The sequence below is a fragment of the Schistocerca cancellata genome, chromosome 3 (assembly GCF_023864275.1).
Source record: "Schistocerca cancellata isolate TAMUIC-IGC-003103 chromosome 3, iqSchCanc2.1, whole genome shotgun sequence".
Lineage (NCBI taxonomy): Eukaryota > Metazoa > Arthropoda > Insecta > Orthoptera > Acrididae > Schistocerca > Schistocerca cancellata.
The window spans coordinates 635,161,627-635,177,504 of NC_064628.1; the positions used below are offsets into that span (position 1 = coordinate 635,161,627).

Consider the following 15,878-nt stretch of genomic DNA (forward strand, 5'->3'; position numbering starts at 1 on the left):
CCTGGCAGATTAAAACTGTGTGCCGGACCGAGACTGAAACTCGGGACCTTTGCCTTTCACAGGCAAGTGCTCTACCAGCTGAGCTACCCTAGCACAACTCACGCCCCGTCACACCCCTCTGGTGGACGGGACTTTACTTGCAGCCAGGATGAATTTACTGTACCCCCTTGCCACCAAACTTCCCAGATTTAAACCAAATGTTGATGCTCCTGGGTGCATGTTGATACTGACCTTCTGGTTTTCAAATGCAGACTTCTCCACACACTGACCAAAGCATCAGTTTTATCCAGTGATAGTTATTTTACAATATAATGTGGCACTGTACAAAGGAAACTACTACATTAACTGACTCTGGCGATGGAAGCCTATGCAACTACAATATGTACTTTGATTTGTTCCACATTTCAGAATGTTTTCTTTCTTGATGGATTAATGGAACATGAATGAATAAATGAATGAGAAATGTAGTTGTGCTTCTCTTGGAAATGACCCACATGAAGAAAGTCCTAAAACAGAAGATGAAAACATCACTCAAGTGCACAATACGGTAGTGTGCCGAGTGATTTAAATGTCTTGAATAGCTCATACCATACGTTTAATGGAACAAATAATATGGTATAATGTAATTCAACAGATAAAATTTTTTTATCTATAAAATTACATTACATTTTCAAAAACTGATAATTTTCATTGATAGATAATTCAATGGTTTACATGATGAATTTATTATGAGAAAGCTTTGTGGAAGACTATTATAAAAACAAATTTCTCAGCAACATAGGAGTGACGTTTAAAGTTATTTCATAAGTCGACTTGTTATTGTGTATGACATGAGGCTCAATTACTTTACACAAAAAATGAAATGGCAATCAAGCAGGTCAGTAGAGGCCACTGACCCTGAACCAAAACTTGCAAAGTCCATTTCATCTGCCAGGAAGATTATTACCAGTGTTTCATTCTTAAGAAAAGAGAATTATTCTTGCAAAGAACAAAACTAGGAAATGCTATGGAAGTCTTCTGGATGAAATAATTCAAAAACTTAAAGAAATAAAAGCAAAAGAAAAGAGACTAAATATTAACAGTCTTTGAATACCAACCTGTCTGACAAACTTTCTGCGGATCAATAATCACCTTCTGCAGTTTTGTTGGAAAACAGACATGTGAGAAATACCTGAAAGCACTCTTCATTAAGGCTGCCTGCAGAACAGAGTCCATCAGAGCAACCCAGTTATTGGTAAAATGAACTTTGGCTCCACTATCTGCAAAAAATTTGTTTAGTTATCTGTCAAGTATCAACTATGATTTAAAATAAGAGAGAAAAATTATTGCAGAAGAGAAAAAAAGTGTAAGATAACATTTCTCATCAAAATGCTTATACATATGTAGTTAAAGAAATTGCTTATATGCTGTTTTATGACAAACACACATAAAATATTTCAGATCAGTTTTCATACCATCTATTTCCAACATTCCCTTGAAGACTCCTGTGTATTGATACCCATGTAAACGCAAATCCAAATACGCTTCCTTGCTCTTGAGTAAGGGCATAGTACTTCGTTCACCAGTCTGGGAAGCTTTATTCAGGCAAATAAATTCCTTCTCTGGTTCCTGGCAGACAAATATCTGACCAGACACAACTATTTGGTCACTTTCACAAATAATGAATTGTCCTTCTGTAAAGATCATCTCAACAAAGAAAGTGAGTTTCCCTGGAACAAAATATGCATTGTTTTAATTTTTTTATATTATTTCCAGATAACGTTACTGAAAAGGTTATCTGTGTACCTCATTGTTTGGTTTTAAAAAAGTTACCATAAAATTCAAATATGAAATTCACTTACAGTCAATCTACAGTTCTGCTATCAACATTTGCTTCAAGTTAGTGAACATCCTTATAAAACCATGAAAAGTCAGGAAAGAATAACACAACAATATGGAAAGGATAGATTGCTACTCAGCAGATAGTGAAGGCATCAAATCACAGACAGGCAAGGCACAAAGAAAGAGAATGCTAGAAATATTTCATCTTTCAGACAAAGTACTTACTCAGAAGTTGGAAACTCACACACATTCACATAAGAATAACTCATGTACATGGTCACTGTCACAGGGCACTAAAGCCCGACTGTGTCTGATGCAAGCAGCAACCCAGCTGGGGTGGGTAGTGAGGTTAAGGACGAGGTGTGGGGAGGAGAGGGCGAGGGACAGCAGTGGAAGAGGCTAATGCTGCCTGTGGGGACAGGTTACCTCTTGTTGTAACGTGAGATGAGCAATACCCTCCCCATTATCCCCTCAACCCCTATGACAGTGGTATTCAACCGTCCACCCAACCTACACAAGATCCTTTTCTGTCCCTATTCCAACCCTGCTCTCAACCTCTTGCTCCATGGCTCATATCTCTGCACCAGATCTACATGCAATACCTGTCCCGTACAACCTTGCTAAAATCTACTCCAGCCGTCATTGACATTTCCCACCTCATCAGAAGAACAGCAACCTGTGAAAGCAGCAATGTGATCTACCAATTTAGCTGCAACCACAGTGATGTATTCTACATGACAATCACAATAAATAAGCTGTCTGTCTGTGTGAATGGCCACCACCAAACTGTGGTCAAGAGTAACCTGGACCAGCTAGTTGTTGGATATGCCACCTAAGATGATGTGCTTCACATTGTTTGCTTTATAGCTTCTGCATTCTGAATTCTCCCACTGAATAAATGTGCAGGTGGGAACTCTCCTAACAACGTAAGCTTCATTTGCGTAACCCTCCTGACTCAACATTCAATTAGTATCTCTCTCTTCCACTGCCTGTCTGCCTCCCTTCTTCCACTCCAGACCCAGACACATGTTCTATGCTGGAAATGCACTTTTTGTCTTCTCTACACCCCCCCCCCCCCTCCCCAGCACAGCCACATGATCCTGGACCTAGCAGCCCTATCCTCTCTCCACTATGTCTTTGCATGCTCCTACAGGCAGCATTAGCCTCTTCATCAGCTATCTCTCACACTCTCCACCAACACCCCTTCCTTAGCCCCACTATCCACCTCAGGCACATTGCTGCTTGCATCAGACACACCTGCCTTTGAATCTTAGTGCTCAGTGGCAGTGGCAATGTGTGAATGTGAGTTGTTCTTGCATGAATTTGTGTGAGTTTTTTACTTCTGAAGAATGACTTGGTCTGAAAACTGAAATATTTCCAACATTCTTTTTCACTGTGTCTGTCGGTGACACAACCGCTCTGTGTGGTGTACTAAATCCATAATACAATCAATAATTCATAAACAATACTAAACACATTTAAGAAGCTGATGTCTGTCAAAAATGAGAGCCACGAGATGATCAAGAGGCACATTATATTAAATGGTGAATGAAGGTTTTCATCACAGAAACACTGTTTTTTTGTATCTGAAGTTATACTATAATACATTAAAAGTTGGACAAAAGATATAAATAAAAAGAGTATGTGTGTCATAACTAAATGTCAACCAACTATGTGACTACAGGACAATATATATACACTGAGGTGGCAAAAGTCAAGGGATAGCAATATGCACATCCACAAATGGCAGTAGTATTGCATACACAAGGTATAAAAAGGGCAGTGCCGAGATGTCATTTGTGCTCAGTTGAGTCACGTAAAAAATTTTCCGATGTGATTATAGTCGCACGATCGGAGTTAACAGACTTTGTATGTGGAATGGTAGTTGGAGCTAGACACATGGGATACTCCAAAAGGGAATTCAACATCCTGAGATCCACAGCATCAAGAGTGTGCTGAAAATACTAAACTTCAGGCACTACCTCTCACTCCATGGACAATGCCTTCACTTAAAAAAAGTGAAATTTGGTGTTAATAAGCTATTGCAGCAGATGATCAACATGAGTGTCTTTGCTAGCAGCATGACATGGCCTGCAGCATCTCTCCTGAACATGTGACCTTATTGATTGAACCCTAGATTACTGGAAAACCAAGGTCTGGTCAGGTGAGTCCAGAGTTCAGTTGGTAAGAGCTGATGGTAGAGTTCAGTTGTGGCTTAGACCTCGTGAAACCATGGATCAGAGTTGTCAACAAGGCACTGTGCAAACTAGTGGTGGCTCCAAAATGGTTTGGGTTTGTTTACATGGAATGGACTCAGTCCTCTTGTGCAACTGAACAGATCACAAACAAGAAATGTTTATGTTTAGCTACTTGAAGGCCTACTGCAGACATTCATGGACTTCATGTTCCAAAACAATGATGTCATGTCATCAGGCCACAATTGTCCACAATTGGTTTGAAGACTATTTTGGACAATTTGAACAAACAATTTGGCCACCCAGATTGACTGACCTGAGTCCTATTGAACATTTCTGGGGCATAACTGTGAGGTTAGCTTGTGCACAACAACCTGCTTAGCAACACTTTCGCAACTCTGGATGGCTATAGAGGCAGCATGGTTCAATATTTCTGCAGGGGACTTCCAATGACTTGTCGAGTCCATGCCATATCGAGTTGCTGCACTGTGTCGGCAAAAGGAGGTCTGACATGAAACTAGGAGGTATCCCAGACTTTTGACACCACAGTGCATAAATAAAACACACACACACACACACACACACACACAAAGTAAAAAATAATAACACTCCATGAAGCAATTATCCTAAGAGGACCTACATCAGTAGATGTGATGTGTACGTACAGACAAACAAAGGATTACAATTTCAGAAAAATTAGATGATTTATTCAAGAGAAAGAACATCACAAATTGAGCAAGTGAATAACATGTTGGTACACATGTAATCCTTAAGCAAGCAGTTATTCCACTTGGCATTGATCGACAGAGTTGTTGGACGTCCTTCTGGGGGATATTGTGCCAAACTTTGTCCAGTTGCCATTTTACATCATCAAAATTCCAAACAGTCTTAACAGGGAAGAGGTCCAGTGATCTTTCTGGCCAAAGTAGGGTTTAGCAAGAAAGAAGACAAGCAGTAGATACTCTTGCTATTTGCAAGTGGGCATCGGTTTACTCTAATGTAAGCTAAGGATGGCTTGCCATGAAGGGCAACAAAATGGGGCATAGAACATCACTGATGTACTGCTGTACTGTAAGGGTTCCACAAATGACAACCAAAGGGGTCCTGCTATGATATGAAATGGCATGTCAGACCATCACTCCTGACTGTCAGACAGAAAGGCAAGTGACAATGTGGTTGGTACCCAACTGCAGTCTGATGCTTCTACAGCCACATCTTTACTGGCCATTGGGGCTCTGTTCAAAGTGGGACTCATCACTGAAGACAACTCTACTCCATTCAGTGATATTTCAGGCCAAAGACATGTCTGTAGATGCTCCAGACAGTGGTGGGAACCAACTTGACTGTCACCTGCCATACTGCCTAACAACCAGAAGTGATGTCTGGGGTGACATTTATTTTCATAGCTGAATCCCTTTGGTTGTGATCTGCAGTGCCCTTACAGCACAGCTATATGTCAATAATATTCTATGTCCCAGCCCCATTTTGTTGCCCTCCATGAAAAGCCGTCCTGTGCTTACCTTTCAACAAGATAATGCCTGCCCACATATGGCGAGTTTCTACTGCTTGTCTTCCATACTTGTAAAACCATACTTTGGTCAGCATGCTTGCCGGATCTCTCCCCAACTGAGAACTGAAAATGACTGGAGCATTATCGGCAGGGTCTGTAACCATCTTCAGATTCTGACGATCTACCACATCAACTGGACAGAGTATGGCTTGATATCCCTCAGGAGAATACCTGCCAAGTCTGTCAATCAATATCAAACTGTATAACTGCTTGCATAAGGACCAGAGATGGACCAATGTGTTATTGACTTATCCAATTTGTGAAGCTCTTGCTCTTGAATAAATAATCTAATTTTCCTGAAATTTTAATCATTTGTTTGACTTTACATGCATATCACATCTGCTGATTTAGGTCCTATTTGGATAATTCTCCCATCATGGTGTGTGTGTGTGTGTGTGTGTGTGTGTGTGTGTGTGCGTGTGTAAACAGAAACTTGCAACTTCTAGAACCTTCAATACAAAAATTTAAAATTAATGTAAATAACAAATACTATCCTTTTGTAACACTAAAATGACGAGTTCCAAAAATGAATAATTTTGTTGAAATCTATGTTTCAATCAGAAAGCTGATGTAATTAAAATGTTGTTCTTCAAGATGGTTCTTGTACAAACAGCTTTGTTATAAGTAGAGGTAAAGTGTGCCAATTACATTCTGAAGTTCACATGTTCTTCAGCAGTTGAGTTATTCAGATTATTAAGATGAGTTTTGTTAACTGTTACTCTGATGCATATTTTCATTATGTTGGTTTTGAAAAGAAGTATGGATGGATATTAATGTCAAGAATTAAAATGATGAAGGGTGTTTCATTCAGCACATGAACAAACATGCTCCTATGGAGAATGAGATGGATATGAACTGCAGACAATGTACTACGGAGCCAGAAAACATATGTAAAAAGATTCTAGTTTTTGTAATTATTTCTTCTCAGTAATACTGATTTAATACAATACTGGTGTATTAAGATGTACTAAAAACACCCTTAAATGATTTTCAATCTTGTGATTATCATTATTTTTTAAGAGATACATCCTTGTCCAGGATGAATTATTATGATATTTATAGCTTATCTGTAAAGGAACATCACACATTCATTTTGTGTTTATAGTTTAAGGAATAGTATTACACACTGTATTGCATACAAAATGTCAAAAGTACCAGTGGAAGGAAACACAGTTGCCCTCTGAAAGTGCACATTGTGAAAAATGACTGGCATAGTTTCATACTTGAAGCCTTTATGTGCTGCCAATGTCTTCCAAGCGAGAACCTGGGAAAATATGGAAAATATTACTGTATTGTAAATATAGGTATAGTAAGTACTGAGTGGAATATAAATAATAGAAGGTGTAAAGGTAACAACACAAAGTATCTCTTTGCGACAGAAGGCACATGTTCTTGGGGGTGCAGTTTTTATTATTTTCTGCCAGACCATATTTCCTGCCTTCCTTCCGACCAGTCTGAAACAACTGTGTGCATTCAGTACCACAGATATATGTCATTTTTGCTGCCACTTAGAGCCACTACATTGTGGCACAAATAAGTGAGTTTTGTACAAAGGCACCATGTTGTCACCAGGTCAGAAGCTTGTAATGACATTACACTGGGTCATTTCAGTGGTCTGCTGTGTACAGTTGTTTGAAAACAAATTTATAGTGTCGTACTATGATCAATTACACTGGGGAACAGCAATTTTGTTGTCCTAGATCTGTGACTTTTATTAACTAACTTTTGGTCTCTGAATTCAAAACTGTTAGCAGTTTTTCTCTATCAAATCAAGTTTTTAAACTACAGGATACTCTCTCTTTACCCTAAAAGTCATTAAAATTGGGCATACAAAGGAAAATAAAGTGGGTACTAACCAAAAGTAATAGAATATTAGAGTATATTATTCATTCAGAGATTATTATAATATTTAAAGTTACATTGTGTTTATACAAATAATAAAAACAAAGATATTAGGGTACAAATTTTCACTTATATTTTTTCCTACAATGTTCCATCTGGGGACATTCTCGTTTGATGCTCCAACAGTAGTCAGCCATCATACTGACATCCAATCTACCTTGATAACTTGCCTCCATGACCCTCAAAGCTTGGTGGAATCGCTCACCCTGTTCATCGCTAACAGCACCAAGATTTTCTGGAAAGTTAGCAAGATGGCTATGTAAGAAATGCAGTTTGATACTCATGTTACAGCCAAGCTTTTTAAAGCTCCCTAAGAGTTGTTGAACAATTTTGTCATAATTCTGGGCTCGTGTATTTCCTAGAAAGTCCTTGACGATAGCTTTGAATGCCAACCAAACATCATCTTCTCATATGACAAGCTAGAAAATGCCGAAATGATATACTTAAAACAGCCCGCTTCAGTTTTCTTAAAGAAGTATTCAGATAGCAAAGGGATTTAGTTGAGGTGTTGTCACCAATAGGTTCATAAAAAAGACTCAGAACATTGCTGAGTTTTCTGATAAATCCTTTTTCAGATCAAACAGAATATCCATATAATGGAAAGTCCAGGATGGAATAACATACTGTTAGAATACCCATATACACAAATAAATCCACACAGATACATTGCCCTGGCTTACAATAATGGGGTGGGACTGCTACATGGCTTGGGGGGGGGGGGGGGGTTTAGCCGAGACTGAGGCCATAAAGATTATTGGATTAAAGGTAGCAATGACAATTCTGATCCATTTTGTTCAAAAAAGCTAGAATTGGGAGGACAACCCCCGGCTGTAGCCATTCATTTAGGTAGACAGCTGGTTAGTGGTCACGTCCAAATAAAATGCTATATACAAGTTATAGCCAAGCTGATACATAACATGGCTACTTGGACAGGTGGCCCTGCCTCTGATAGGATATGTTGTGCCTGTGACAGGACTGGAGTTAAAATGTGCTGGGTGTGTGGATAGTAAAGGCACAGGAATTAGACTTGGGAAGGTGGTTAGTAGGCTATTCCTCATTTTCACAATATGTAGTTGAAGGCTTTGTAAATAATATGATTTATGTGCACTAGTCCATGGAGATATTGGGTAATGGAAGGAGAGTTGCTTTGCACCTCATTCATTAGAAACATTGGAGGATTAGGGGCTTATGTGGCTATGGCATGGGTAATCTGTTTGTGGACAAGGTTTTTGGGGTAACGCCTCTCTGTGAAGGCCTTAGTAATTACCTTGAACTTACTGAGTGATAAATTGCTCATCATTGCAGATGTGCTATCAGTGGGTGGCCAGGCTGTCAGAGAGACATTTTGGCATGGAAGGGATGACACCATTTAAAATTAAGGTAGTGTTGATGGTTAGTAGATTTGATACGGACAGAAGTGTTTATGTTTCCATTGGAGAGGTGGAGGTCAACATCTGAGAACTTAGCAGGCTAGGTTGAGGAGGAACAGTGAAGCAGATGGTAAATAAGATGATATTGAGGCTCTGTGGGAATAAGAATAAAACGTCTTCACCTTGTATCCAAATCATGAAGATATCATCAGTGAACCTATGGCAGACAAGTAGTTTGAGATTTTGGGTGACCCTGCAGGTTTCCTTCAAACAGATCATAAACATGAGACCATAGGAAGGCATTATGTGGATGCTCATGGCTGTACCATGGCTTTGTTAGTATGTCATCCCTACACACAAGAAGTAGTTATGGATATCAATGTAGTTGGTCTTAAGTGATGATTTTAAGTCAGTAGGCTGTTGAAGGGGTTAGTGTTCGAGAGTGCCAAGGTCATCAGTGAGCGATATGTCAATGTATACTGAGAAGGTGTCAGCAATGACAAGTACAGATCCAGATAGTTAGAAGATGATGATGAAAGTGATTTTTGATATGATAAGGCAGGCTGCAGGCAATGGGATGGAGACGCTGGTCAATAAGAGCTGAGATTATTTCAGTGGGACCCCAGCAACCAGTTAAAATGGGCATCCACAATTGTTAGGTTTACAAGTTTTGGGAAGCATGAAAAGGTAGGTGTTCTTGGGGGATCTGGGAGATATTCTAGGATGGACCTACGAGTTTGTGTAGGCGTTGGAGGTTATGCTGTACTTCTGGGATGTAACAATGTAGCAGGAAGAGTCAGATATCTGTCATACCTTCTGTCAAATAATCTGCAGTTCATCACAGCTGTGGGGGATCTTTTGTCTGGAGTGAGGATGATTAAATCAGAGTCTGATATAAGGTTATGGCTGGGTATAATTTAGTCCATCAAGAGGTTTATGCTATTTGGAAGGGATCTAGGAAAAGAGAATGAGGTCATGGAATTACTTGAAGATGATAGTGGGGATCTGGTTAGGAGGGAGTGGGTGATGGTCATGGCCGGACAGAGGTATAAACTGGAAGAGGCAAGATATCTCAATTAGCTATAATTCATGTGCTACAGATGAAGATAGTCTATTCCCTTGAGAGAAATTCTTTGTTAAAAAAACCTATTGTTAAGTACTCATTCAAAGAGGATTCCATTTAAATTTTTACGTACTTTGGAAGCTGGTTATACAGGTTGATACCCATATGATAGGGGCTATTGTCTGAACCTTTTGTGTTATGCCTTGCTAGGTGTTAGTTACAGTCTCTCCATGTGTTAGAAATATGTTTATCTTTCCTTAAAGTATTGTACTGCTCATGTTTTAAAATTAGTAGCATACGTTTAGAAATATATATAGATCTTAATGTAAGTAATTTCGTACTCTAGAACATCCTCTTACATGGCTCTTACATCTGAGATTGTACAGAATTCTAACTGCCTTCTTCTGAAGGACAAATACTCTATTTATTGGCTGCAGCACACCCTCATACTTCAATTTCATATGTGACATATAATAGATACTGAAATGTGCTTCCTATAAATGGATCAATAAGCATGTACATCTACTTTTAAGCAAATAACAACTATGTGCTTATTATATGCTGGATGCCAGACACCTTAAATGACCATCATTTGCTGGTATGGGCATACATGTGTTCAAACAAAAATTTGTGATGTATTGTGATGGAGGTGGAAACATGCATATTATGAATGGGGAAAAAAATGGCAGGTCAGATCTGTGAGTTTTCTCTAACTACCTGAAGAGCTATTTCCTCTGAAAGAGTTTATTCACACAGATCACATATAAAAAATATGACATAATTACAAATGCAATTACTCATTAAGTTAAATAACTTAATGGCCAACATGACTTCTACAGTGAAAGTGTTTCACAGGTTACACAGCTGAGGGCCACATTACTCTGATCATGGGACAGAACTAACTGGTCTACTGTTGCCAGGCCTGCTTACTGAATCCTTTACTCCACCTACTGCATTTGTATCTATCTCACCAACTCAGATGCATTCTGCTAAATCGTTCAGCACTGTCGATTGCCCATAATGTAGGAGGTCACATGTCCCTCAATAAAATCTTAATCTTTTACTCCCACATTCCAAAAATGAATGACAAAATCTTCTCTTTCCACACAACAAGATCACATCATCTGCCTCTCTTTTCACTTGGTTTCAAAATAAGGCAATCTTTTGAATTTGCTCTTTTAGGTGTGGCCAGAGCATACTCTGTATTTGGTAATATTCAGTGACATTCGCAGCAATTGCTGTCCCTCCCTTTCACTGTGTAATGGAATTGGGTAGTTGTTCTCACAAATTTCATGCCACTTTCCACCAGCACACAGGAATTTTCACAGTGGCTACTTCTGGTCTCTGAAGAATGCAGCTGTATGCAACAGATTTTGCTGCCACGACAAATCTCCACCTTCAGGGTCATCAAATGTATGGGCCTTCACACAATAGACTCCACAGCTGGACTTCTGATAGATAGTGCATTTTCCTGTCATAGTGCTGAAAACATGCAACTGTCCACAACTCTGACTAACTAACTCTCACACACAATGCAAAATTAATGACAATACAATATCAGCTTCTCACTTGTGTCTTCCCTGGGTTATCACTACAATGCACTAGTCTAATGTTCTGATGACTTAAAGTGTGAATCTTCCACTTCTTTATGAGGTGACTTACTTGGAATTTTGCAGTCCCTCTTCTTTATGGGATATTCGTCTGCTGGAAAATCTCTTGATTTTTTTCTCTGTCGAATAAAGCTAGGTACAGGAACTTTTAAGCCTCTTTCTACTTATAAAATGAGTAGACATACAAACTTTCCTTTTCACCAGTTAACGATGTATTTGACTTTCATGCACAATATAGTTCACACTTTCAACATACATATGTAACTTTCTGTAAGTACCTTGTACCATTGTACATTAGAAACAAAATGAATTACAGTTAAAAGAAAGTTGGCTTGACTACCATGACTTTCTTCAAATGAATCAGAAAATACGTCTTGCCTCTACCAAGGCTGAGTCAAGAGTCTCTAAAAGTACTTTTTCAACTGTTCTTGTTTCACATAACAATAGTCAATGACACAATAAGGACAGAGCGGCATAAAAAATCCATGATTCCTCCTTACACATGCGTTAAAAACTCTATGGACGCCCAACAGGAACTTGTCGGTGCTGTTCAACTGCTGTGTCTACCTTCTTCCCCTGACTGATTTTAAACCTGCACACGCAGACATGTGACGTGCAGTAGGTAGGATTCTACCATCCCACACTCGTATCTAGAATATCATGTGTTTGAGATGGTAGAAGGCTGAGTGGTTCTAGAATTTACACAGGAATTCTTGAATCACTATATATCCCCGCCCAGATTGAACACGCGATATTTTATTCTTAATCATTATGCACATAATATCACTCATAATAACATCTCATATCTTAACAGTATACATTTTTTACATATGTTTATACACATATCTCTTCTTTCCATAACAACAAACTTTCTCTTATTGTTTCTCTATTCTTTTCTTATTTTACTTTGTTATTAAGACATGAACATACACTAGTGGTTTTAGTCAGATTTACTAATATTTAGGAAATGTGAGGACTTTTTTCTTTTCTTTATTTTCTTTTTCAATTGAAATCTTCAGGTGTTTATGACACATGTTGTTGTTGTTGTGGTCTTCAGTCCTGAGACTGGTTTGATGCAGCTCTCCATGCTACTCTATCCTGTGCAAGCTTCTTCATCCCCCAGTACCTACTGCATCCTACATCCTTCTGAATCTGCTTAGTGTATTCATCTCTTGGTCTCCCCCTACGATTTTTACCCTCCACACTGCCCTCCAATACTAAATTGGTGATCCTTTGATGCCTCAGAACATGTCCTACCAACCGATCCCTTCTTCTGGTCAAGTTGTGCCACAAACTTCTCTTCTCCCCAATCCTATTCAATACTTCCTCATTAGTTACGTGATCTACCCATCTAATCTTCAGCATTCTTCTGTAGCACCACATTTCGAAAGCTTCTATTCTCTTCTTGTCCAAACTATTTATCGTCCATGTTTCGCTTCCATACATGGCTACACTCCATACAAATACTTTCAGAAATGACTTCCTGACACTTAAATCTATACTCGATGTTAACAAATTTCTCTTCTTCAGAAACACTTTCCTTGCCATTGCCAGTCTCCATTTAATATCCTCTCTACTTCGACCATCATCAGTTATTTTGCTCCCCAAATAGCAAAACTCCTTTACTACTTTAAGTGTCTCATTTCCTAACCTAATACCCTCAACATCACCCGATGTAATTCGACTACATTCCATTATCCTCGTTTTGCTTTTGTTGATGTTCATCTTATATCCTTCTTTCAAGACACTGTCCATTCCGTTCAACTGCTCTTCCAAGTCCTTTGCTGTCTCTGACAGAATTACAATGTCATCGGCAAACCTCAAAGTTTTTATTTCTTCTCCATGGATTTTAATACCTACTCCGAATTTTTCTTTTGTTTCCTTTACTGCTTGCTCAATATACAGATTGAATAACATCGGGGAGAGGCTACAACCCTGTCTTACTCCCTTCCCAACCACTGCTTCCCTTTCATGCCCCTCGACTCTTATAACTGCCATCTGGTTTCTGTACAAATTTTAAATAGCCTTTCGCTCCCTGTATTTTACCCCTGCCACCTTCAGAATTTGAAAGAGAGTATTCCAGTCAACATTGTCAAAAGCTTTCTCTAAGTCTACAAATGCTAGAAACGTAGGTTTGCCTTTCCTTAATCTTTCTTCTAAGATAAGTCGTAAGGTCAGTATTGCCTCACGTGTTCCAGTATTTCTACGGAATCCAAACTGATCTTCCCCTATGTCGGCTTCTACTAGTTTTTCCATTCGTCTGTAAAGAATTTGTGTTAGTATTTTGCAGCTGTGGCTTATTAAACTGATTGTTCGGTAATTTTCACATCTGTCAACACCGGCTTTCTTTGGGATTGGAATTATTATATTCTTCTTGAAGTCTGAGAGTATTTCGCCTATTTCATACATCTTGCTCACCAGATGGTAGAGTTTTGTCAGGAGTGGCTCTCCCAAGGCCGTCAGTAGTTCCAATGGAATGTTGTCTATTCCAGGGGCCTTGTTTCGACTCAGGTCTTTCAGTGTTCTGTCAAACTCTTCACGCAGTATCGTATCTCCCATTTCATCTTCATCTACATCCTCTTCCATTTCCATAATATTGTCCTCAAGTACATTGCCCTTGTATAGACCCTCTATATACTCCTTCCACCTTTCTGCCTTCCCTTCTTTGCTTAGAACTGGGTTTCCATCTGAGCTCTTGATGTTCATACAAGTGGTTCTCTTCTCTCCAAAGGTCTCTTTAATTTTCCTGTAGGCAGTATCTATCTTACCCCTATTGAGATAAGCCTCTACATCCTTGCATTGTCCTCTAGCCATCCCTGCTTAGCCATTTTGCACTTCCTGTCGATCTCATTTTTGAGACGTTTGTAATCCTTTTTGCCTGCTTCATTTACTGCATTTTTATATTTTCTCCTTTCATCAATTAAATTCAATATTTCTTCTGTTACCCAAGGATTTCTACTAGCCCTCGTCTTTTTACCTACTTGATCCTCTGCCGCCTTCCCTACTTCATCCCTCAAAGCTACCCATTCTTCTTCTACTGTATTTCTTTCCCCCATTCCTGTCAATTGTTCTATTATGCTCTTCCTGAAACTCTGTACAACCTCTGGTTCTTTCAGTTTATCCAGGTCCCATCTCCTTAAATTCCCACCTTTTTGCAGTTTCTTCAGTTTTAATCTACAGGTCATAACCAATAGATTGTGGTCAGAGTCCACATCTGCCCCTGGAAATGTCTTACAATTTAAAACCTGGTTCCTAAATCTCTGTCTTACCATTATATAATCTATCTGATACCTTTTAGTATCTCCAGGGTTCTTCCATGTATACAACCTTCTATCATGATTCTTAAACCAAGTGTTAGCTATGATTAAGTTGTGCTCTGTGCAAAATTCTACCAGGCGGCTTCCTCTTTCATTTCTTAGCCCCAATCCATATTCACCTACTACGTTTCCTTCTCTCCCTTTTCCTACACTCGAATTCCAGTCACCCATGACTATTAAATTTTCGTCTCCCTTCACTATCTGAATAATTCCTTGTATTTCATCATACATTTCTTCAATTTCTTCGTCATCTGCAGAGCTAGTTGGCATATAAACTTGTACTACTGTAGTAGGTGTGGGCTGCGTATCTATCTTGGCCACAATAATGCGTTCACTATGCTGTTTGTAGTAGCTTACCCGCATTCCTATTTTCCTATTCATTATTAAACCTACTCCTGCATTACCCCTATTTGACTTTGTGTTTATAACCCTGTAGTCACCTGACCAGAAGTCTTGTTCCTCCTGCCACCGAACTTCACTAATTCCCACTATATCTAACTTTAACCTATCCATTTCCCTTTTTAAATTTTCTAACCTGCCTGCCCGATTAAGTGTTCTGACATTCCACGCTCCGATCCGTAGAATGCCAGTTCTCTTTCTCCTGATAACGACGTCCTCTTGAGTAGTCCCCGCCCGGAGATCCGAATGGGGGACTATTTTACCTCCGGAATAGTTTACCCAAGAGGATGCCATCATCATTTAATCATACAGTAAAGCTGCATGCCCTCAGGAAAAATTACGGCCGTAGTTTCCCCTTGCTTTCAGCCGTTCGCAGTACCAGCACAGCAAGGCCGTTTTGGTTATTGTTACAAGGTCATATCAGTCAATCATCCAGACTGTTGCCCTTGCAACTACTGAAAAGGCTGCTGCCCCTCTTCAGGAACCACACGTTTGTCTGGCCTCTCAACAGATACCCCTCCGTTGTGGTTGTACCTACGGTACGGCTATCTGTATCGCTGAGGCACGCAAGCCTCCCCACCAACGGCAAGGTCCATGGTTCATGGGGGGGTATGACACATGAGTAATCTAT

At 39.4% G+C, this 15,878-nt stretch overlaps 1 protein-coding gene across 1 annotated transcript in view; it reads right to left on the reverse strand.

Moving 5' to 3' along the window:
- Window positions 1–1,386: 1,386 nt before the first annotated feature.
- LOC126176477 (fatty acid synthase-like) overlaps window positions 1,387–15,878 on the reverse strand; it is a 41,914-nt gene continuing 27,422 nt past the window's right edge. The window contains exons 5-6 of the mRNA XM_049923631.1: window positions 6,742–6,850; window positions 1,387–1,709 (exon numbers count right to left, since the gene is read on the reverse strand). Of these exons, the coding sequence (XP_049779588.1) occupies window positions 1,387–1,709; window positions 6,742–6,850 (432 nt within the window). The remainder of the gene's footprint in view (window positions 1,710–6,741; window positions 6,851–15,878) is intronic.